Source organism: Anguilla anguilla, chromosome 11, assembly GCF_013347855.1.
Source record: "Anguilla anguilla isolate fAngAng1 chromosome 11, fAngAng1.pri, whole genome shotgun sequence".
Lineage (NCBI taxonomy): Eukaryota > Metazoa > Chordata > Actinopteri > Anguilliformes > Anguillidae > Anguilla > Anguilla anguilla.
The window spans coordinates 6,086,473-6,110,684 of NC_049211.1; the positions used below are offsets into that span (position 1 = coordinate 6,086,473).

Below are 24,212 nucleotides of genomic sequence, written 5' to 3' on the forward strand. Positions count from 1 at the left end.
TTTGGTTTCATAATGTGGAAAAAACATTCATAAAGGTTAAATTTCTCCTCCACAAATGTTGGCGGGCTCCAACTCTGTGAAAGACAACCAGCAGGGCGTTTTTTCCTTTTTATAAGACCTAAATACAAGCAAAGCTCATTTTAAGTTAGCTACAGGCTGGAAGCTGGTGGCTGGATGCTGGTAATGAACTGCATACTGCTCATTGGATACTGGCAATGAACTATGCAGTTCAGTGGATACTGGACAAGTTTTTTGTTGTCGATGGGTCCGTAGGTGACGTCACATCCGTCGGTCTGTCACGAGTTGTTGACTTGCCTTGTTCACATGAAACCGGGAAGTTTTGTCGGGCTCTTAACTATTAGCAAAGAGATTCGAATCTCTTTGCTATTAGCTAGCTAGTTGAGAGCCGCTGTTTCGCTGGTCTAGAAAAATGGCATTAACTGTTGCTAGGTAACACACTGCAGATGGTGGCATTGTCAATGTGCCAGTATTGTACCTCTAGGTCCATGATACCCGTACACTTTTCTAGAACTCTAACTAACTAGACTTATAAGCCAAGTTTAGTACTCTAGCTATAGCTAACCCGCAGTGATAACAAGGCAGTTAGCTATGCAGGTAAGAAACTTAGCTAGCTCTAGCTAGCTGTCAACTTTGTTCATGTAAACGCATGGTTTGTTGTTTTTTAACGGGATGTCTTGCTTGTAATATAATTTCTACTTGGAATATCGACTTGAAGTAAGATAGTGATAATTCTTCTTTAGTCTAACGATTTGGACAGCATCATTGTCTATCGTTTGATTTCCTCGCTATCTAGCTAGGTTCGAACAAAGCTGCAGGCGTTAGCTAGAGTATGAATATGTTAACTCAACTGGGTACTAGACGGCTTACTCGCTTGCACCGAGCATGTTGACAAGGTTGGCAAGAGACGTAATGCTAGCTGACGTTAGCTTGCAAGACAACAAGGGGTAACGTTAGACTAGTTTTAAAGGTATTGGTATCTAAATTCAGAACAACAATACGTGAAGTTCAATGATAAGCAGCCAAAAGACTGGCGAGCTGGCGACCAAGCTGTCAATGGTACGTTACATGAGCGCCAGGTGTTGACTGATACTAGCTCGCTAATTTAGCTGGCTAGCCTTCACGTATTTTTTTTGTAAATGACAGATGTCACAACCTTGAACTTTACATTTTTTTTGTACCGAATGTTGTGAAGTGAAAACTGGACTGTTGTTGTTTATCTAGCATGTGAACGAATTACTTCTAATAACGCTAACCAAATTAAAAACGCCAATTCTCCAGAAGAGAAAAACGAAAGCGGCTTGCTAACTGGTAAGAACGCGGGTGGACACATCTGCTCGTGACAGTCGGAGGAATAGTGGACAAAACTCGCCCATCATACCGGAGACCAGCTGCCATCCGCAGGCGGCCTAGGAGACATCGAGGGATGGATCAACTCAAAGTCAAAGACAGAATACTGGAAAACATTTCCCTCTCTGTAAAGAAGGTAAGCAATAGACTCTCGGGCCGCATTACATTCGCCATAGACAGATAATATCCAAATTAGAAATCCGGGTTTATTTCTCTCAGTGGCCTATAGCTAAGAGAAGGAATGACACATTCCAGCGCGGGCCTATTGAAAACACTCATAAGGAGAAAAAGTCGTTTTTTTGTAATGTAGTCTAGTCGCAATGTCTACAAGTCGTCTTATTGTGGCTTGTGCTGTGTGCGTTATTTATTCTATGTGCACGATTAGATATGAACTGGGTCAGCTAGAGACTGCCGAAATCAAAACAAAGCCCTACTTATTTGCCTGAAAGACGTCGACAATATTGAAGACAGCTAGCATTAACATCCTTCGCTTTTTATTTGTGTGACGAAAACGGCAGCTAATGCAGCTAGCTTGTAATGTATTGTTTCGTGTAACATACTCATAGTTTACACGTGGAAGAAAGCTAACGTCAAATAAACAATGGCCGTCTAACCCAAGCGGCAGTTTTCAATTGGATGCATGGTCGTGGAAGTTATTACGTCCTTAAATCCAATTGCCCTTATTGTTTTGCTGTCGTAACGATCTTTAAAAAAGAAGGTGCATGACCTTATGTGCAATTCATGTTATGTGTACTGTGCTGTCCGCAGTGAAAAAATGGGAATTGCTGGCCATCCAGCAGCATTTACGTCCCTTTGCGCACTATTGTTTAATGGATGACGCTTTTGCTTGGATTGCATTTTGCCTATAGATTCTGGCCATCTCTTTTGCCATTCATTTTGTGGCAACATGTAATAAGCCCTCTTTTTCTTATGTTTGAAGAGTATCCATCCAGGCATTCTGCGCTTTCTGTCTGTCTCTGTACCTGTCTGTTTGTCTATACCACTTTTGCACTGCTTCCTCCTGTACTGCTATACCGGAGACTTCATTGTGTTTTTGACTGGCGTCCTCATTCAGTTATATTGATAGCCCGCGTCTCATTGGTTTTTATTATCAGCGATTTTCTCCGGGTGCTTCTGCTTTTAAAAATTTGGGATTTCCTGATTCCACCAGACCTCCGCGGTCACATGACTGTCAGGCGGCTGGAATTAAGATTGGGTCACTCGTGGCTCAAATACTTGTTGAATCATGAGAAAAGAATACGTCGGGCCCCAAGATGACGGTGTCATTTTAAGATTGTTTATTGTTTTCTGACATGCCCCTACAATTGTATGTTTCTTTCTGTAAGGGATCTTCTAATGCTGAATTTGCATATGGTGTTGACACAGCCCTTAGGCCTTGACTGATTTCTCAATCAGCTGGTAGACCAAACTTTAGCAACACAGGAAAAAAAGAGAATTCTGCCCAGGCCTGATTGCTTCACTTTTTAGCCAATGACGATCAACTGTCACCTTCCACTGTCTTTCAATAGACATGCACGTTGTTGCTGTGGTCTTTTAAACTTATTCTGTGGGGAGAAGCAAAACCAAAAAGCAATCTCAAAACATTAGGGTGTAAAACAGAAATTGAATAGGTGAGGTGTGACATCTACACTCTTCATGTTGGTAGAAACCTTGAAGAAGTTAAATGTGTCCACAAACAGAATAAATGTTAAAAAATCTAAAACGGAGCAATTTTTACAATTGCTCAACCATGAATTCAGGCTGTTGATCTGTCATGTGAAGGTTGTGAAAGATAACAACGACAGCTAATAATACTACAACTGAATACAAAGTTTAGCAAAGAAAGCATGCGTGAATAATCTACAAAGTTATTTCATTTGTATTTGCGATATTTATAAACATACCTTGCATAATATTGCTGCAAATATTTGCATTGATTTCTCAGTATGTAAAATGCATATTTTAGTCATTTTTGTCAATCAGCTGTTGTTAGCCTCAGTGCACATCTTATCTTTATTTAGAGAGAATTAATAATCTTTGGCAGATTGTGATCATTTCAGCTGTGCAGCATAGGGAACATTTTGGTCAGGATTAAGACATACCTCGGTTTTTTTTGTGGCAGGACAAAAAACCTGGTGGAAATGTTGTAGCCTTCACCACATAAATTACACTTGGGAGCTGTAAACTGAAATTCCTCGAAGATGACAAATGGAACTTGGGAACATTAAACTGTTTGTGGGGTATTTTTCTTTCTGTGAGTGATGTGTTCTCTTGCAGTGTGGACTTTGATGTGGGTATTGCGTTTTTTTGATACTTCATTTTTTTTTTACGACACAGAGCATTCAACTTTATCCACAGAGGTTGACTTTGAGAGAGTTATCACACCTGGTCAGGCCATATGATGATGATACACATTGTTAAATAGGAGGGGAACTGCATATGGATTTGTGTCAGCTGCATTTATTCTTATTTCAGATAAGAGATAGCTGCAGCATTTTGTCTAATACGAAAGTATTATGTATTGTCACTAAGTACAGTCCTCCTTTGCATTCATTGCTTCAGTTTGTGACAACAGAAACTCAACTGTGGGGGCATCATCTGTGGAAGTGTAAAATGGCATGTTTTTGGCATTTTTAATTGATATTTGTATTCGCTTATTTTGCACGAGAACGATGGAGTATTATTATTTTTTTTAAAACATGTCATATGGCCTAGCTTAATCAATAACATTTTATGCAAAAGCTTAGCTTACTGCTAAGTGGCTTATTGCCTGAGTTGTGGACATACAGGCAGGCTGCCACCCATCCATTCCCCCACACCCTGCTTGCATAGCCACTCGGGGGGGCTGCGGGTTTTCATCGGAATGGCTCGTGCACAGACGCAGTCTGACGGCGAGCAGCGGGCACTGACGCTGGTCTCCAGCGCTCCCGTGCATCGCGGTCTCTCTCTGTGAGAGAAATGCGGCTGCCTGCAGTCGGGGTTAGCGTGTTTCTGTTCCTGCTGCCCGCTGGTGGAAAAGTGCAAGGGAAGCTCGTGTGTGCTGAGCCACCCGCTGTGGGATTGCTTCGCTTGGGTATTTAAAAGACAGCCGGTCTTACTCAGCAAGCTCACCACCAATGCTATGTATTGGCTGAGGACAGCCGAACTCGACCGGTCATTCCTTAGTGGCAATATTCTTAATGGGAAGAAGCCTCATGCTTACATTTGTTTGTAACTCTTGAGTTAAAGATGAATGTTGATTGAATGCAGGCCAGCATTGACTGCGTGCAGGAGAAAGTAATGTTGTGACAAAAAAAAAAGTTGTGGTGCTGCCCACATGTTGTTGACTCAAGTCAAACTACATTCCTGGGCTCTACAGAGCTCCCATTGTAGGAGTGTTTGCTCCTGAAATGTGATATGTGCTAACTGGATAAATAATTTAGCAGCACATCTACTAATTGGGATGCATTAGTGTGCATCTAGATTTTTCGGCTTAGGAGCACATGTGCTCCTTGGAAGAAATGTTAACACAGAGCCCTGCATTTTCATAAAGAGGCACGACAAGCTCTCAGTGCGTTTTGGGGAAATGGCAGAAAGCCTAGGACTTACACCAGTACCATATGACCTAGCTAATGTCTCATTTCTGCAGAAACTGTGCAGGTCACATATCAGAAATGTCAAGGTTAATTGCTGTTTATTTTATAGGCTTAGCTTAGAACCAGTAAGGGGCTCCAATTGGTGTATTGGAAAAGGAGAAGTCGGAGACTTGCTGATTATGTTGTGGACCAACACAGATCCTGCTCTGAAATATACTGTCCTTGTGTGCTGGTTTCAAGGCTGTATCTCAACCAAAAACGCTTAGCCTATTATTTGTGTTTTTTGTGCATATCCAGAACAAAGAAATGTATTGGAAAAATCCATTAAAGTGCTAATTTGCTTTAATATGTAAAAGTTGTGTCTGTAGCGTATAGGCAGAAAGGTATAAAAATGTTACAACTTCAGTTGACCACCACGTTAATGATACGCTTATTTTTAATACTGCTGGATACAATGAGATGTTTCAGATCTCTTTATTTAGTAGAAACATCATCTGATGTGGGAGTGAGAGCGTGTGTTCTGAAGAGCAGCTGCTCAAATCTAATTAAGCATTTCAGGGTCTGCTAAATGTCCTCTGGCCATTTCCTGCTTTCAGCTGCAGAGCTACTTCGCCGCCTGTGAGGATGAGACGCCGGCGATCCGGAACCACGACCGCGTCCTGCAGCGGCTGTGTGAGCACCTGGACCACGCCCTGCTTTACGGGTACGGTGGGGCGGGGAGGAGCGGGGTGGGGCAGGGGCGGGGCCTGAGCAAGAGCAGGGCTGTTTATGTGTGAGCACCTGGACCACGCCCTGCTTTACGGGTACGGTGGGAGGGGCGGGGCGGGGCAGGGGCAGGGCCTGAGCTAGAGCAGGGCTGTTTATGTGTGAACACCTGGACCACGCCCTGCTTTACGGGTACGGTGGGACGGGGAGGGGTGGGGTGGGGCAGGGGCGGGGCCTGAGCAAGAGCAGGGCTGTTTATGTGTGAACACCTGGACCACGCCCTGCTTTACGGGTACGGCTGGGAGGGGTGGGGCAGGGGCGGGGCCTGAGCAAGAGCAGGGCTGTTTATGTGTGAGCACCTGGAACACGCCCTGCTTTATGGGTACGGCTGGGAGGGGCGGGGCAGGGCAGGGCGGGGCCTGAGCAAGAGCAGGGCTGTTTATGTGTGAGCACCTGGACCACGCCCTGCTTTACGGGTACGGCTGGGGAGAGGAGGGGTGGGGCGGGGCGGGGCGGGGCAGGGTGGGGGCAGGGCCAGAGCGAGAGCGCTGTTTATGTGTGAGCACCTGGACCACGCCCTGCTGTGTGGGTACGGCTGGGGCGGAGGTGGAGGGGCCAGTGAGCGCGCGCCATTTATGAGTACGGCTGCTACCACTGTTGTTTAGGCTGTCTGTTTCCTGTTCTTCATTTCATATGCGTTTCATTTGTGCCGTTCGGAATTGCTGCGAGGCACGTCAAATTTATACACGAAAAACGGATGAATGTGGACTTTGAGGGTGGGGGGTAAACGACCTGTTTCTAAATCTCCCCGTTTTCCTCTTGATTTCCAGGCTGCAGGACATCTCCTCGGGTTACTGGGTCCTGGTCCTGCATTTCACCCGCAAGGAGGCCGTCCGGCAGATCGAGGAGCTGCAGCACATCGCCACCAACCTCGGCCGCAGTACGGGCACAGCCTTTTTTTTTTGCCCAGTGACAGATCTGTTACCAGCATAAGACACAGTGCTTTGAGTGAGATGTACTCAAAAACATACATAAAACGGATCCTGTGCCTTTACCCATGCATCATCCTGCTTTTAAATGGCAGCCCCTACCAGCATACTGTGTGTGAATACTATAAACACTTAATTTTTTGTGTATACTATATACAGTATATTTTCTGAAACCACTAGACTCGCTCCCTATAAGCTGAGGCTTTGCCTTGCACTTTCATGTTTGTACATCTCCTATTTTTGTGTCATCTTGTTCTGTTCTGTCATTCATTTTTAGTTCGTATTTATTAATGGTATAATTATGTTCGTCTTATGTCTTATCTCTGTTGAAGCCTTGAGTTGGTATGACTCTACATCTGGACGAAATATGCCTTTCTTGGCACGACGCACTGAAATCTAGACAGACCCAATTAAGGCACATGAATATTCATCTAATGCGTAATTGTAGCAGCAGAACCTAGTCATAGGCATGAAATCGTAAAGGTTTTGTTCATTTTTTTGAACGGTGAAACACATCACTGTCTTGGCTGGTTTGACTATGATAGCTAGCTAACAAGCTGACCTGAGTGGCCTGGAGAGCCTTATTCTGTAAGCACACTTCAGCTCATGCTGGAGAAACTCTTTTTTTAGTTTTTTTTATGGCTGATTAATAATTTACATTTTTTTTACCTGGATGCTGTGTAGGTCGGGCCTGGTTATACCTGGCGTTAAGCGAAAGCTCCCTGGAGAGCTACCTCCGTCTGTTCCAGGAGAACCAGGGCTTGCTGCAGAAGTACTACTTCAAGTGAGTGTCTGCACCTCTGAGGTGGACTGCATCTCTTGGTCTGTAGAGTTTTTGTTCGATTCTGTCTGGTGTCGGATTGAGTAAATGGAAGAAATCTGCCTGTGTTCCAGAAACGCCTTGGTCTGCAGCCACGACCACCTCACCCTCTTCCTCACCCTGGTGTCTGGACTGGAATTCATCCGATTTGACCTGGAGCTGGTATGACTTCTCCTCTCTCCTAATCAGTGTGACAGGCAGGCGGACAGTACTCCTCCGTAGGGTGGCTGTCTTCTGTTTGCTTGCCCTAGTGTATTATCAGACCATTAAAACTCATCATATGATGGATCTTTATATCGTCCCCTCACTCAAACCCAGCGGCCAAAACAGGGCTGTGTTTTTGAAGCTCGCTTTCTGGTCATGTTGAGAGACGTTTCTCACTAGCGCCAGTGCAGCTGGCTCCAGTATGGGTGTTTCAGCCACCAGTTCTAATGCAAGTTAATGGAAACAATACGATCAGAATGCACAGTCAAAAAAATTTTTCCACAAGAAAAAGTAGTTAGCTATGGGAGTTTTTTCTTTGTCTAAGGTCTCTCCATATGCCAATTTGTTAAGTCATTGTGCTATTTGGACAAGCCGGTAATATTTTTTGGATGAATCAGGGGCCGATTGCATCACTACTGAGTCACTGTATCTCATGTGCTGAGTGAACGAAAGGACTACAAATCCCTACTGCGCAGTCTCTGTCTCCAATTTGTACAACATGGCGGCGCTCACAAACTACACTTCCCATGCTTCAAAACCCTTTTTGCCAAACCCATGGAGAGTCAATGGGTTATGCCACAGTGACTTTGTTCACATTTTTCTATGACACTCCTTGTCCCCCCTCTCCCCGGTGTCTCTAGGACGTCCCGTACCTGGATGTCGCGCCTTACATGCCCGAATACTACAAACCCCAGAACCTGCCCGACTTCGAAGAGCGGCTGCCCAGCTCCGACAGCCTCTCCCTGCACTCCTTCACCTCCCTGACCTCCACCAACCTGGAGTGGGACGACAGCGCCATCGCCCCCTCCAGTGAGGGTGAGGAACTGCAGCGGGCTTGCGCGTAGACACACACACACACACGTGCGGTTTGATTGTGCTGGTTCATTCGCCTGACACTGCACTGGAATTGACTGGAACACCGCGCAGGTCCTTTAATGGGTTAATTGGCAAAAAAAATTGCATCAATAAGTAAAATCAAAAATGGACTTTCACACTTTAATTCCTGCTTCCTCTCTAGGGTGAACTAAGATGTCCTGCAAAAACTCACCATTATTTAACTACACTGATGGTGAGAGTTTTGCAGTGAGTCTTGTGATTTACGTTTGTGAGTTGGCAGGAAGTGAAATGTAAAAATTCCAATGGGCATCCTCCTTGTCTGCCTGCACAATTTCCCAACATTACACTCCCGGTTTTAATTTGATCACTTTGTTTCATTTGTATGTGGGCCAAATGCATCGTTGCATAGATCGTCAAAAGGATTGATATCCCTTTCAAAAGACGCAACAGAAAACTGAAAGTGTGTTCAGAGTAATAAACCCCCAGCAATCATTTCTGAAAGAAATTTGCATATGACTCTTCAAAAAAAAAGTAAAATCTGCAAAATCTTACCAGGATAGTTTGCAGAAGGCCCTATTGCCAAATTAGTATTTTGTATTCTGAGTGTAATCTGCTACCATGTCTTGCATTAATATTGAGGTTTAAATTAATAAATATTCATCTCATATTTTGTAACATTAGTTTGTTAATTGGAAAACTGAACATAATAATGGAGATGTTAAATCTATGGCAGTGCGTTATATGCTGCATGTGCATAGGGTTTTTTTTTTATTGTTTTTGTTTTTGTTTTCCATGCAAAGATGCATCAGTGGTCCCAGCCCTGGTTTTGGTTATTCATATATTGATGTTTTCTGTTTTTTCCTTCATGCTCACTGTTTCTCAGGTCATATTTTTTTGTTTATATTTTTTGTTGTTTCCCCTCCCTCTCTCTCTCTGTCTCTCTCTCACTCTCTCTATCTACTCTGTCTCTCTCTTTCTCCCTCCCTCTCTCCCCCCTCTCCCTCTCACTGTCCCTCTCTGTCCCTCTCTCTTTCCTCCCCTCTTTCTCCCTCTCTCTCTCCCCCTGTTCCTCTCTCCTCTCCCCCCCTTATTCTCTCTCTCTCATCATACCTTCCCAGCTAATGCTGAGTGTCATGCCTCCTTTTTTTTTTAGATTATGATTTCGGTGACATCTTCCCCGTGTTGCAGTCAATGCCAAGTGCAGCATGGGAAGGTGGGACACGGTTTATTCCACCCCCCATCCAACCCCCCTTCCCCCCCCGGGCCACCCTCAGCTTCCCGTCCCCCGTCCCTCTCTGCGCTCACAGTGTCGCACGTCCGTTCCGTTCTGCAGCGTGTCACAGTGCATGCACTACTGCGCATGTGGCGTGACTCCGCGCCGGGCCGCCTGCTTCGCCTTAACCCCGCTGCAGCTAGGGGGCAGTAGAGTGCGGCAGCTTTTTTTTTTTTTTTTTTAAATGTCCTTGGCTAAAATGTCCTTGATCTTCCGCATCGTAGACCAATTGCTGGAAGGATGGAATGGTTGTGTGTGATGGCAGTCCTGTGTCTCCTGTTAAAAGATTGCACATTGAAAGATGATACGTAATTAAAGCATATCAACGCTTTGCTAAGGTTCACTCCAACAAAATGACACAAGTGAAAGGGTTAATTTATGTTTCAAAATTTCAGTTGGCAGCTGCAGTAGTTTTGGTCATACATTTAGAGTAGGTTGACAGTCGTGCTCAAGTCAAAATAAGACGAGTTAATTCTATGTTTCAGTAGAATGGAATGTGCTGCCATGTGGCCTGTATGTCGAACCTAAGTTCAGACCCAGCATTGCATTGTGGGCCATGCACTAGAAATGGTCATTTCTGGGGAAAAAAGAAAACATAAGCAAGATTGCCTCACTGTGCAAGTCTATACTTATGGTAAAGACGAGCACACCTGTGTTCTGGTATGATCATAAATCATACCTGTAATTTATGAATACGTTTACTTCAGGTGAAATACACATATGATCCAGGATTAATCAGGCTGCTGGGGTGTCGGCTCACGCAATAATACTGCTCTCCTGGCGTGAGTGGGACACTGTCCTGTAGGAGGGGACACGCTCCAGATGGTACTCGCTACACTCCCCATGGCCACTGAAGAGCCCAGGGCTGGGCTGACACTGTGTGTCCTGTGTGTCCTGTCCAGCCAGGGTCCTTATCAGGTGTTTATAAAACTGGCCGGGAATCACACCCTCATTTCACTGAGATGCACGGCGAACGCTAGAACCCGTTACGGCTCGTGCGTTCTGGTGTTCCTGCTGAACAACGGCCGCCTGGCGTCAGGCTGACCTGGTTTAATTGGGTGACTCGATCTCCAAAGCACACTGACACCCTGACAGATCAGCCACTGCAGTGCTGTTAGATTGTGGCCTGTGTTTAAAAGCGAAGCTCTTTGCTGTGTGTGGGTGGAGCTTCGGCTTATGGAGCTTGTGGGCTTACGCAGGTAAATGGTGTCTGCGGCTGCACTTTTTGGACACAGCCAGAGGGTTTCCTTTGTCATCTCTGTTCCTTTCTGCCTGTCTGTTTTTGGGGGGGTTATTTGGGTCTCGTTTTGGATTCAGTAAATCTCTGTCGGCATTATTGGCCTAGATTTGTTGAGCACCAAAGTTATGAGTTCAAATAGATTGATTTTTTAGGCTCGGTGGGATTCAGCTTCTGAATGTCGATCATATTTCGGTCCTGTGTTTTTCCTTTAGGGTTCATGTCAAACGCAGTGGCGGGTTACAGTATGTGGGTGGAATTAGACAGTGCTGTCATTTGTTTGATATACTGCGATATCTCCGGTAAAGGCACTAATAGACAGATATACAGGGAAGTAGTTTTCATTCTGCAGAGATGTCAGGGTATGATAAGATGACATTTTTACGACAGGAAAAACACTGCATGTATTTCACTGTCATCATTTAGACATTACGTAATATTATAGTTGTGTAATTACTAATTAGTCTTGGGAAAGATTTGCTGTTAGGGGAATAGATGTGTATTATTTTGCAGGCTGCTTCTTTACTGGAAGGTTTTTTTTTTTTTGTCTCCAGGTCTGTTATGGTACTAATACACACTGCAATGCCTGATGCAGCTCAATGAAACTCAACACGCTTTGAGATTTCTGCCTTTGTAAAGAGTGTGTAAAGCATGGGGATATTTTGGGGGGATTTTGGCCATGTCTGAGCAAAGAAAGCAAGAGAACCGCTCAGTCCTTTTCTTTGCTTTCTATGCTCGGTATGTATGTATGTATATATATATATATATATATATATATGTATATATATATATATATATATATATATATATATATATAATACACACACGTACACACACACACAAATATATAGAATACATGCGCCTCTTTCCTGTTCAGTAGCTGGTGCTGGTGTGTTAGTATGCGCTCTGTGCAGTTTGAATCTGCACCCAGACCTGTGTCTGTCTGTCCGCATGCTTCCTGCTCTTTCGTATGCCCGCTGTCCAATCACAGTGCAGCTTCTGTGCCCCCCTGCCAAAGTGTGTGCCACTAATGTGATGTGCATGATGCCTGTGTGAGTCTCTGTCCTCTTCTCCCTCTTCTGACAGAAGGTGACCTCACCGACCCGGTCAGCTGTCCTCGCTCCACGACCTCTGACCCCCAGACCGCGGTCGTCCTGCCGACGGGGGCGGGGCCCGGGGCGGGGGCGGCGCTGGGGGCGGGGACGCCGGTGACACCGAGGGGGCCCCCGGTCCCGCCGCGCAGCCCCACGTTTCGGCACAACCCCTTCAACGAGGACTCGGACACCAACACCTCCGCCGACGTCACGCCCGTCCACGCGGCCAGCCGGCACGACACCACCACCGGCGACGAGACGGAGAGCACCAGCACCGAGCTGGAGGTCATCCGGTCAGCAGCCTTCCGGACCCATCCGATTAGCACCAGTATTCCTAGCATTAGCGCCAGTATTCCTAACATTAGCACCAGTTTTCCTAACAGTAGTGCCAGTATTCCTAACATTAGTGCCGTTATTCCTAACATTAGCGCCAGTATTCCTAACATTAGCGCCAGTATTCCTAACATTAGTGCTAGTATTCCTAACATTAGCGCCAGTATTCCTAACATTAGTGCCGTTATTTCTAACATTAGTGCCAGTATTCCTAACATTAGCGCCGTTATTCCTAACATTAGTGCCTGTATTCCTAACATTAGCGCCGTTATTCCTAACATTAGTGCCAGTATTCCTAACATTAGTGCCAGTTTTCCTAACATTAGTGCCAGTATTCCTGACATTAGTGCCAGTATTCCTAACATTAGTGCCAGTATTCCTAACATTAGCACCAGTATTCCTAACATTAGCACCAGTATTCCTAACATTAGTGCCAGTTTTCCTAGCTTTAGTGCCAGTATTCCTAACATTAGCACCAGTTTTCCTAACATTAGCACCAGTATTCCTAACATTAGCACCAGTATTCCTAACATTAGTGCCAGTTTTCCTAACATTAGTGCCAGTATTCCTAACATTAGCACCAGTATTCCTAACATTAGCACCAGTTTTCCTAACATTAGCACCAGTATTCCTAACATTAGTGCCAGTTTTCCTAGCTTTAGTGCCAGTATTCCTAACATTAGCACCAGTATTCCTAACATTAGCACCAGTATTCCTAACATTAGCACCAGTATTCCTAACATTAGCACCAGTATTCCTAACATTAGTGCCAGTTTTCCTAACATTAGTGCCAGTATTCCTAACATTAGCACCAGTATTCCTAACATTAGCACCAGTTTTCCTAACATTAGCGCCAGTATTCCTAACATTAGCACCAGTATTCCTAACATTAGTGCCAGTATTCCTAACATTAGCACCAGTATTCCTAACATTAGCACCAGTATTCCTAACATTAGTGCCAGTTTTCCTAGCTTTAGTGCCAGTATTCCTGACATTAGTGCCAGTATTCCCAACCTCAGAGATGTTTCTGAAACTCCTAATGTAGGGATCTCAAACTCAAATCCCTGAGGGCTGCTGTTTGTGTACTGGTTTTTGTGTGTGTTCTTGCACTTAAATGCTTGATGTAAGTTCATTTAAGTCTTGTTAGCAGTGGTTGACTAACAGGTCTATGTGCCTTGTTTCCAAGGCCTAAATTGGCTGCCGATTGAAAGATAATCACACAAACCAGCAGAGACCCTCTAGGGTGAGACCCCTGGCTTAATGCTTGCATTGTGCTTACTAAAATTTAAATATATGTTAATTGTGACAGTAAATATGAAGAAATTTGAAGGGCTGCTGGGTTGTGCATTCTGCTGTGCTTGTTCTTAATACAGTCATATGCTCTATGGTCTGGACAATATCCTAAATGCATTAGTTCCCACTCTGGGCCATGGAGTTTTCTAGGTGGGAGGACCCTGGGGGGTTGTGTTCAGCAGGACGTTGCTGTAGTCTTTGTTCAGCTGTGAGCTCTAGTTAATGGAGCTTCTGCAGCCTGCATGCTGAAGCTGTGCTGGTTGTGTAGCCCTCTGGTGCAGCAGCTGGGGCTGCTGACCTGGCAGATTGCAGAGTGAGAACATACTGCAGCTAGCAGCAGCCATTTTGTAACATGCCTATGCTGCTGTGGTTTGCCCCCCCCCCCCTTCCCCAGATTTACTGCAGACATTGCGACAACATGCAGATCTACAATCACACTTCATTTTGCACAGAGGGAGAAAAAAAAAACGGGGAATTAAAAGTTATTTAAAGTCGGTTCATTGTTTTGGAATATTTATTAATAAAATGAAGAGTTGTCCCTCCCTAGTGACCTAAGATTGCACGCATTTATGACAGTGAGTTCACAGGTCATGTCTATGACAGACTGAGTGTTTCACGCCACAGAGCTAATAGAACCCTGACCGGCAGCCATCTTGGACTGCCACTGCCATGCTTGGTTTTGCACATCCCCATGAAAGGGCATGTTACCCCATCTGACACCCTAGGTGGAGCAGACTGGATTCAGTGTAGGAGAACATGCAATGCAGGCTTTTTTGTCTTTTTGTTTCTCTTTGCCTTCTTTTTAAATCTGTTTATTCCCGTTTTCTCTTTTTTTCCCCCTCTCTTCCTGTAGCCTGGCCCGGCGCAGGAAGCCGGGGAAGAAGAGGCGGGGGAGGGAGGCGATGGAGTCGGTGAGCAGCAGCCGAAACGGCAGCCCCCCGGGGGGGGACGAGGGCGAGGAGGACCCCCAGGAACCGGGCACGCCGGGCTCCGCGCTCGGGGAGGGGTGGGGGGTCGCCGCCTCCACGCCGGGGGCGGGACCCGGGGCTGGCGCGGCGGCGGTGAGGAGGAGGAGGAGCGAGGGGGAGGAAGAGGAAGGTGCGGCGGAGGGAGACGAAGAGGCGGCGGGCTTGCTGAGGCTCCCCGAGATGACGGACACCTCCATGGAGAGCGTGGGCCAGCCCCTGAGGGAGGTGATGGACAGGCTGGACGGCGCCCTGGACGGGCAGGGCTGGGGGGAGGGCGAGGGGGGGGCGGCGGCGGCGGCGGGCTCCGCCCCCGAGGCTAAAGCCAGCTCCCCGCCCCCGCAGCAGCAGCCCTTTCGGGGGGATTCCGGGGGGGAGCCGCCCGACCCGTCTCCCCGGGACCGTCCCGTGGCCGCGGACCCCAACTTCCTGCGGGCCCCCCCGGCCCCCGCCGACTTCTACCGCTTTGCCCCCCACAGTCCAGAGCCTGCTGCCCCGGGTGGTGGGCACCATGACCCTGCAGGGCATGGCCAGCCGACGGCTCTACATGGTGGCCATGAAGATGCGGGAGAAGCAGAGGGACAGGACCCCTCCCTCGCCGTAGCCACTGAGGAGGAGGAGGAGCAGGAGGAAGAGGGGAAGGAGGGAAAACAGGAAGTGCGGGCGGTGCCAGTGGAGAACGGCACCGGCCTGCCAGAGAACGGGGAGGAGGGAGAGCTGGACGAGGAAGAGGAAGATGGCGAAGAGAACAGGGCCAGTCCGGTGGACGGGACCCATCCTGCTGAGTTCAGGTGATGAGTCGTCGCTGTGTGTTTAGCTCTGCGGGTTAGCCGCGCGCGCGGGGTTAGCTCGCTGAATGCTGAATTGAACCGGACTCCAGTGTGAAATGGCTGTGGTGCTGACAGAGCCGCCTCTGTGTTTCAGGGTGGACAACAACCACCTGCTGCTGCTCATGATCCACGTGTTCAGGGAGAACGAGGAACAGCTTTTCAAGGTAAGGATGCGAGTCTGGGAAGAAGAGGTCTGTGTGTGTGTGTATATGTGGGGGTCAGGGGGGGTAATGTCTTTCTGAAATATTCTCTTGTCTAAACAATATTCAGTTAACATCATTTAACTCATTATCTCTTAATATTCACGACTGAGGCACTGTGCTTTGTGTGTGTGGATTTGGCAGCAGTGTGTTGTCCCCCCTCTGTGTTTTGGGGCTGGTGTGGTGGCCACACTGACCTCTGTGTGCCGTTTCAGATGCTGAGGATGAGCACGGGCTATATGGAAGGGGACCTGCAGCCCCTCTACCTGCTGCTGACAGACTGCTACATCTACCTGCTCCGCAAAGGTGGGCTCACCTGGGCCTGCTGTCACGGGTTTGGCTCTGTTAGGCTCTGTGCAGCCCTGTTCAGCTCTGTTCGGCTCTGTTCAGCTCTGTTTGGCTCTGTTCAGCTCTGTTCAGCCCTGTTCAGCTCTGTTCGGCTCTGTTCAGCTCTGTTTGGCTCTGTTCAGCCCTGTTCCACTCTGTTGAGCTTCTTTACCTTCCGCAGTGTGTGCAGTTCTTCCCTCTGAACATAGAGCTGTCTCTCTACGGGTCGATAAGGTTCTCATGCCTGAATAAACAGGCTTTGCCTTGTAGCCAGTGCTGTCATAATGCCTCCTTCTCAATGCAGGCATTGAGATGTAGACAGAGCACTCTGTGTCGGCTTTAGGCTGTTCAGAATGGTTTCCGTTGAATATTTACTGCTATATCGTACGAACACCCACAATCCATCACAGCAATTGCAGAGGTCAATAACCCCTGAATCAACTGTTGTTTGTTGCCTTGGCAACCATTCTGAAATTTGTTTACCGAATAAGTTAGGGTTAAATATCTCAGTGCCTTAACAACCACACTGCCCTGCTGCAGAAGGAGGAGTGAGTGGAAATATATTCTCATTTCTGCGTGAACACATTGTGATTATTATTGCTTTGGGAAATGAGCACTGGTGTTGATCTGAAAGGTGTGTGACATCATGGGAGGCGTGTGACATCATGGGAGGTGTGTGACATCATGGCTGTGTCCCCGTGTGTCTCCCAGGGGCCGCTGAGAAGCCCTACACAGTGGAGGAGGCCGTGTCCTACAATGAGCTGGACTACATTTCTGTGAGTAACTGACGTACTGTATGTGTGTGTGTGTGTGTGTGTGTGTGTGTGTGAGTGTGTGATCATGTAACCCTGCGTGTGTGTTCATTTGCATGTTTATGTGTACTGTATGTGTGTGTGTGTGTGTGTGTGAGAGAGTGTGTAATTGTGTAACTATGTGTGTGTGTGCCTGTATACATGCGTGTTTCTCTATGTGTTTGTTTGTATGTGTGTGCTGGTGTTTCTGTATGTGTGTGTGTGCGTGTGTGTGTGTGAGTGTGTGGGTGTGTGTGTGAATGTGTGTGTGTGCGTGTGTGTGTGTGTACGCGTGTGTAATTGTGTGTTTGGTTGATCAGTGTAAAATGTGAGCGTCAGCCCTGCGGTCTCCGCACACATGTTTCGCAGAGAGCAGCTCCTGCTCCTCCAGTCACAGGCAGGAAATGTGAGGTATGTGGCTGAGCAGCCTGGCTCATTTCTGGGTTAAGTGTCAGCAGCATTCCCTGGTAAAACAACAGTCTGCTTAAAGAGATAAATCTGCCAGAGGCATAGCCCCTTAGCACTTACGCCATAAGCAGTCTCAGTGGAGAATCTGGCACATCCTGTATGCTCTTTCCCCTGCACTGGACACTGGATCAGGCTGCTCTACTCTGCAACTTGTTGCAAGCCACCTTTTCATGATCCTCACCAGTAACTAGATTGTTTTTTAATTCATAACTGGTGCACACACACACACACACACTCTCTCTCTCTCTCTCTCTCTCTCTCTGTCTGCCTGTCTCTCAGGTATGAGCGGTATGGTCCTGAGGGTTCTTAACCATATTTGTGTCCCATTGACCTTTTAAGGTGTCAGATAAAGAACATGTGATCAGAGTGTTCAGTTAAGAACATTCTAATGCTGATGTCACAACCACTGCTGGTAATCTAAGACACTGTTTTAGTTCTAGAGCACTGACTTGGAATTTTGAAAAAACATTCCAGGAATCCTGCTCTATAAAGGGTTAATGAAGTCAGTGTATCGCAGCAGCAGAATGGCTTTCTGGACCAGCACTGTGTGAGCGTGATGTGCTTCTGTCTCTCAGGTGGGCCTGGACCAGCAGACCATCACACTGGTGTGCACTAACAGGAGGAGGCAGTTCCTGCTGGACACCGCTGACTCCTCCCTGACTGTGTGAGTGTCACCTCTGCTCTTCTGTCGCTGTGCTCTCTCCTCTCTTTCTCTCCTCTCCTCTCCCTCTCCCCCTTTTTCTCATTCTCTCTCCTCTCCATCTGCCTCTTGCTCTCTGCTTCTGTCCCCCTCTCCCCCTCTCTTTCTCCATGTGTAGGCCCTGCCCTCTCTCTCCCATTGTGTAACCCCTGCTCTCTCTCTCTCCCCCTGTGCAACCCCTGCTCTCTCTCTCACTCCCTGTGTAACCCCTGCTCTCTCTCTCTCTCTCCCTGTGTAACCCCCTACTCTCTCTCTCTCACCCCCTGTGTAACCCCCTACTCTCTCTCTCTCTCTCCCTGTGTAACCCCCTACTCTCTCTCTCTCTCACCCCCTGTGTAACCCCTGCTCTCTCTCTCTCTCTCTCTCTCCCTGTGTAACCCCTGCTCTCTCTCTCTCTCTCTCTCTCTCTCCCTGTGTAACCCCTGCTCTCTCTCTCTCTCTCTCTCCCTCCCTGTGTAACCCCTGCTCTCTCTCTCTCTCTCTCTCTCTCTCCCCCTGTGTAACCCCTGCTCTCTCGCCCAGCTGGTTCCTGGCGGTGCTGAGGTCGGCGATGGTGAAGGGCTGCCGGGAGCCGCCGTACCCCTCGGTGCTCACCGACGCCACCATGGAGAAGCTGGCGCTCACCAAGTTTGTGTCTCAGGAGTCTCAGTGTGAGGTACGGCCTGGGCTGGGGTCTCAGTGTGAGGTACGGCCTGGGCAGGAGTCTCAGTGTGAGGTACGGCCTGGGCGGGAGTCTCAGTGTGAGGTACGGCCTGGGCGGGAGTCTCAGTGTGAGGTACAGCCTGGGCTGGGGAGGCACTGACCGCACAGAGCCGAAGCTTTTTACTGTCTGGCTTTAATTTCATATTTGAACTCAATGGACCAGAATCTGTCACTAAATCCAAACCATAACTAAAATTATGCATTATGGGCTGTGTTATTTTACAAGCTGTTTTAGTGAACAGAGGAGGTACTTAGGTCTACTAATATTATTGCTGCTACATGCGCTAACATGTTAGTTTATAGTTTTGTGTATGATCTGACTTTGGATGTGTGTGTGTGTGTGTGTGTGGTGGGGGGGGGCGGTGGGGGCGGGAGTCTGTACAGGAATCTGAGATGAGTTTATAGTCTTGTGTATGAGCTGATTGTCATGTGGGGGAGGGAGGGGGGGGTTGTGTACTGGTATCAGATTTGTGAGTTTATAGTCATGTGTTTTGCGTATGAGCTGACTCTGATTTGGGGGGGCTCTGTTCGCAGGTATCGGACGTGTGCATCCGGCTGTATTCCCTGGCTCACTGGGAGGACCCCATGGACGTGTCTGTGGCCCCCCAGGCGGGGCCGCGCAGGCCCTCGGACTCCGGCTCCACTAAGGAGGGGCCGCTGCTGTATCGCGCCGGGACCACCTACCTGGGCAAGGAGCAGTGGAAGAGCTGCTACCTGGTGCTCAGGTAGGAGGGCGAGCGGAGACGGCCGTTAGCGTTAGCGTTAGCAGTGCCGGGCTCCCTTTAATTTATTCACTACATATGCAGTTCATAATGGGAACTGTGGCTGTTATTGATATGTCTTGAAACTATCGCAGTATTAAAAATGCAAAAAATGTGAATTCATACTGTATACACACTGCATGGGCTTGTAAGGGTTCAGTTTCATTTTTAATCTTGCAATGTCTGGTTAAGTACCGGTACTTGTTTAACCAGCGACACTCATTACAGTCCTTTCATTTTAAAAATGTGTGTCTCAACTCTTGTTGAGAGTGACACAGAAACATGTCTGTCGGTGGTAGACAGGACATGTAGGGCGGTTTAGATTGTTTAGATTATGTATTTCCTGGTTTTTGTGCTCAAACGTTAAAGGCTGTTTGCGCTTTTTCGCACAGCAACGGGATCCTGTATCAGTATCCGGAGCGGACGGACGTGATTCCACTGCTGTCCATCACCATGGGGTAAGAGCCACGCACTCTGAGCGCGGGGACGATGGGAGAAATCCCGCTGTGTAGGAGTTTGCAGCAATGCAGGTCTTAATAAAAAAAGCAGGCACAGGACAGGAAACGAAACTTTTCCCACCCACTGTGCCACAGTGGCGGGTGCATATCAAAACTCACCAGCCAATTCCACCGTTATACCAGACAACTAGATGTTTAGGATAGAGCAGGACCCCCAGCTGATCACCTGCCAGAGTGACTGGCGGAGTAGACACATTTGCCAGCCACAGATAAAATTTACCCGCGTTTGGCTGGTGGCTGGTGTTAATTTTGCACCATATGCTGGCGACAGCCAGCCAGCCAATACATAAATCCTTGCCAATAAAGCCTTAGACGGCTCACACTGCTAAGCATCAGGGGTGCCATCACACATTTTTACTAACTGGCACGTGTCTGCGTGTATGAGTGCCTTCAATATGTTTGCAGCTTGGACTTTCTTCTGTGTGTCTGTCTGAATGAGTCTGTGTGCGTTTTCTTTTTGAGTGAATCATTTGGGGTCCTGTCTCTCTCTCTCTCTCTGTGGAGGGGGGAGCACTGTGTGAGTTTTCTTTTTGGGTGAATAATTTGGGGTCCTGTCTGTCTCTCTGTGGATTATTTTGGGTGAATAATTTGGGGTCCTCTCTCTCTGTGTGGAGGGGGGAGCACTGTGTGTGTTTTCATTTTGGGTGAATAATGTGGGGTCCTCTCTCTCTCTGTGTAGGGGGGAGCACTGTGGGGGCTGCCGCAGGGCGAACAGCGTGGAGAGACCCCACTCCTTCCAGGTGATCCTGACCGATCGGCCCGCGCTGGAGCTGAGCGCCGAGAACGAGCAGGACATGGCCGAATGGATGCAGCTGCTGTGCCAGTCTGTCTCCAAAGGGGTGAGAGACGCCGCCCCGCTGAGTCACCAGCCTCTAAAGGCATGAGCTACTGTGAAATGCCAGCCTCTGAATCACCAGCCCCTGAATCATGAGCCTTTTAATTGCCAGCCTCTGAATCGGCAGCCTCTGAGTCGCAAGCCTCAATAGGCATGAGCCCCTCTGAATCACAAGTCCCTGAATCGTGAGCATTTGAATCACCAGCATCTGAATCACAAGCCTCTGAATCGTGAGCCTCAAATTCACTCAGAATCACCAGCCTCTAAATGCATGGGCCTGTTTGAATCACTTGCCTCTGAATGACCAGCCTCTGTGTCACAAGCCTCTGAGTCATGAGCCTCTATAGGCATCAGCCCCTCTGAATCCCAGGCCTCAAAAGGCACGAGTCCCTCTGAATCACCTGCCTCTAAAGACGTGAGCCCTTCTGAATCACCAGTCTTCCCAAAAACTGCCGCTCTGAATCACCAGCCTCTGAATCACCAGCCTCTGAATCACCTGCCTCTAAAGACGTGAGGCCTTCTGAATCACCAGTCTTCCCAAAAACTGCCGCTCTGAATCACAGCCACTGGTGGTAACCAGGTCTCTGAGGGCTGAGAACTGCTGGATTTCCACCCTCCCTTTACCTGGGGCTCAGGTGCGAAGACAGCCTGGCCAATCAGCAGCACTAAATGTTCCGTTAATTACCTGAAAGAACAGAAAACTTGGATTTGTATTTGAGGTCCAGATTTAGTATCCATGCTCTAAAAGGCCTCTTACTGCATTACTGCTTCAGCTGTTTGTTTTTCAAAGGGTTACACTGAAGGTAATACCAATTTTCCCACTCACTGAATTACAAGTACAGATCAGCTCTTTGGGTCAGTTTCTGAGGTTCACTGGCTGAAAAAAACTGCAGTTTGCATGACCACAAACTCCCCATTTACCAAACTATTGCAACACTACACTGTACTGTATTGCCCAAGTAAACTGAATTGCAAAAATCTCATGAATTTTCTCTTTAACTTCTGGGCATATTTTTATGTTAAGGGACTATTTGGACTTTTTCTCCAGATCTCTGTGTTTGAATGATTGATCTCTCCACATAAAAACTGTGTGCTGGAGATTTTATGGGATGTACACAAGCTGAGAAGTCATTAAGAATCAGTCTAGCTGACTCATCGATTAAATAATGAGATTTTATGATGTCATCAATCATCATAGAAGCCTGTGATGAAATAGCTTATTTTACAGCCACCGCTGCAGGGAAACACTTCCTGTATCCATTTTAAATGCAGTGTTTCTAGTGTCCAATATTGCCTGGGTAATCGGAAAAATGATAACGCTCTGTGTTGTTTCTGTAATAATAATAATAATGATGTAATAAATTCTGTAATTTTCTTTACCACTAATAGTGTGAATAAGTGAATGGCGAATGAGCTCAGGCCTTCTCCAGGTACACCGCTGAAGCCCGTCTCCTCCTCTTCCTCGCAGGTGATCCCACAGGGCGTGGCGCCCACCCCCTGCATCCCATGCTGCCTCGTGCTGACGGACAGGAAGCTGCTGACGTGTCATCAGGACTGCCAGACCAGCTTCTTCCGCTCGCTGGGAGGGGCGGACCTTTGTGACATCACAGGCGTCTGCCTGGAGAGGGACCGGGAGTACTGCATCATCGTGAGGCTCTTAGGGATTCATTCAAAATCTCACGTTTTTACCGCTCTCCTGATTGGTTGATGGTCAGTGTCGTGAGAAGAACCTCGGACGGCAGTTTACATTTTTTCTGCACGCATAGAAAGTTCTCTTCCAAGCCTACTGTGAACATCTCGTAACTCAGCAACAAAAGTATTTGGCTGAAACCCCCATTTGACTTTACTATAATGTGTCACTCAATTGAAAATGTTATTTTTTTTAATGTAATTTTTTTGCTTTTCTTGTGAGTTCAATTTAGAGACTTTAGTTTGTTTTGCGTGCGGACCTGGGTCAAATACGTGTTTGTTTTCCACGCTTTACTTATCTTTTCTGGTGTATTGGAACCTCAGAAAGTGCAAACCCCACCTTCTGTACATATTGGCAGGCTCAATTACACCAGGCAAGATCAGTAGAGCACAGAAAAGAAAATTTGAATCCAAAACAAATACGTATTTGACCCCGGTCTGTTTGCGTGATGTTTTTTATTGGCTGCGTGTGCGCGTGTGTGCTCGCTAGCGAACGCGTCACCGCTCCTCCTCTTCCTGCAGGAGTTTGCGGGGGACCGGGCTCACTTCCTGCCCCCCTGGGTCCTGTACTTCAGCGGCAGTGAGGAGAGGGACCGGCTGCTGGGGGCTCTGGAGACCGCCTGGAAGAGCATTTTCAAGGTGCGAGAGAGGGAGACGATCACTGGGAGAGCCGTTAGACTGAAGGTTCTCCAGAACATTTCCTCAATTCTACGACTGTTGCAACGGTGTTGTCTCAATAAATATATTATCTCTTTCCCTCTCTCACCCCATCGCTGCCTCCCTCTCCCTCTCTCCCCTTTCTCTCCCTTTTCCCCTCCCTCTCTCTATCTCTCTCTCCTTCCCCCTCCCTCTCTGTCTCCCCCACCCTCTCTCCCTCACTGTCCTCTCCCTCTCCCACCCCCCCCCCCCCCCAGGTGTCCCTGCCCCAGCGGGTCGTGTCGGACCCGTGCGTGCAGAAGCGCTGTGGGGAGGCGCTGGCTCTGATCAGGAGCGCGTGGCAGCGTAGCGACAGTCTCCATCGGGGGCGGGCCCAGAGAGAGCCCTGGTGCTGAGCCTGGGGGGGGGCGGGGGGGGGGGGGGGGGGGGAGGAGACAGGGGTTCAGCGCTGTAGCGCTAGCATGATGGATTATTAGCACACTATTACTGGGTACGTATAGCAGCAGCTCTGCTGGGAGAAGCAGGATTCTGGGATGGTTCTGTTTTTTAGGTCAGGACTCCGTTGACTGCAGCCCTGGGACCGGCTCTTCAGGTTCGCCTGGTGTTGGAGCAGCTTCGCTGTTCTCCCTTTGGCACGTGCGTTTCCCCTGCAGGAGTTCTGGGTGAAAGACTGCAGTCCCACTCAATCACACCCCCCCTTATCGCCCCCCCCCCCCTTTCACCCACCGGTGATCTGTTATAGACCCGCCCCCCCCTGCAGTGAGGACATTCAGTTCAAACGCAGCCCGTGCTCAACGTTCGCTTCTGGATGGAAAAATCCATTTCTTTTGACATTGCCAATATGTAGTGCATATTGTGTGGGTGCATGACATGAGAAAAACCAATTAGCGAACATTGCCTTTTGGACAATACGCTCAGTCAGTCAGTAGCAGGGCTTTTTTTTGTTTTTTTTGCACAAGTCAGTAGACCACTTTATTACTGAATTCTGCTCCAGTGCATCCCCAATCCTGTGGGTTTGTCCTCAGCATACATATCTACGCC

The 24,212-nt window shown here is 47.9% G+C and overlaps 1 protein-coding gene across 3 annotated transcripts; it reads left to right on the forward strand.

Annotated features, from left to right (window-relative positions):
• The first annotated feature begins 233 nt into the window (after window positions 1-233).
• Window positions 234-23,860, forward strand: plekhm2 (pleckstrin homology domain containing, family M (with RUN domain) member 2). Of its 3 annotated transcripts, none has more exons than XM_035382579.1 (21): window positions 234-615; window positions 1,300-1,504; window positions 5,540-5,646; window positions 6,479-6,588; window positions 7,322-7,421; window positions 7,532-7,619; window positions 8,303-8,477; window positions 9,652-9,711; window positions 12,095-12,395; window positions 14,582-15,484; window positions 15,618-15,687; window positions 15,939-16,029; window positions 16,762-16,826; window positions 17,885-17,973; window positions 18,532-18,664; window positions 19,246-19,436; window positions 19,865-19,930; window positions 20,670-20,829; window positions 22,294-22,473; window positions 23,037-23,153; window positions 23,429-23,860. In XM_035382579.1, exons 2-21 carry the CDS (start codon window positions 1,445-1,447, stop codon window positions 23,564-23,566), a joined length of 3,204 nt encoding a protein of 1,067 aa, XP_035238470.1. In that variant the 5' UTR covers window positions 234-615; window positions 1,300-1,444; the 3' UTR covers window positions 23,567-23,860. The 3 variants fall into 3 exon arrangements, with proteins under 3 accessions (XP_035238470.1, XP_035238473.1, XP_035238472.1); XM_035382581.1 differs by lacking the exon at window positions 234-615 and adding an exon at window positions 622-1,077 and having other exon boundaries at window positions 23,429-23,566; XM_035382582.1 differs by lacking the exon at window positions 9,652-9,711 and having other exon boundaries at window positions 23,429-23,566.
• The last annotated feature ends 352 nt before the right edge of the window (window positions 23,861-24,212 follow it).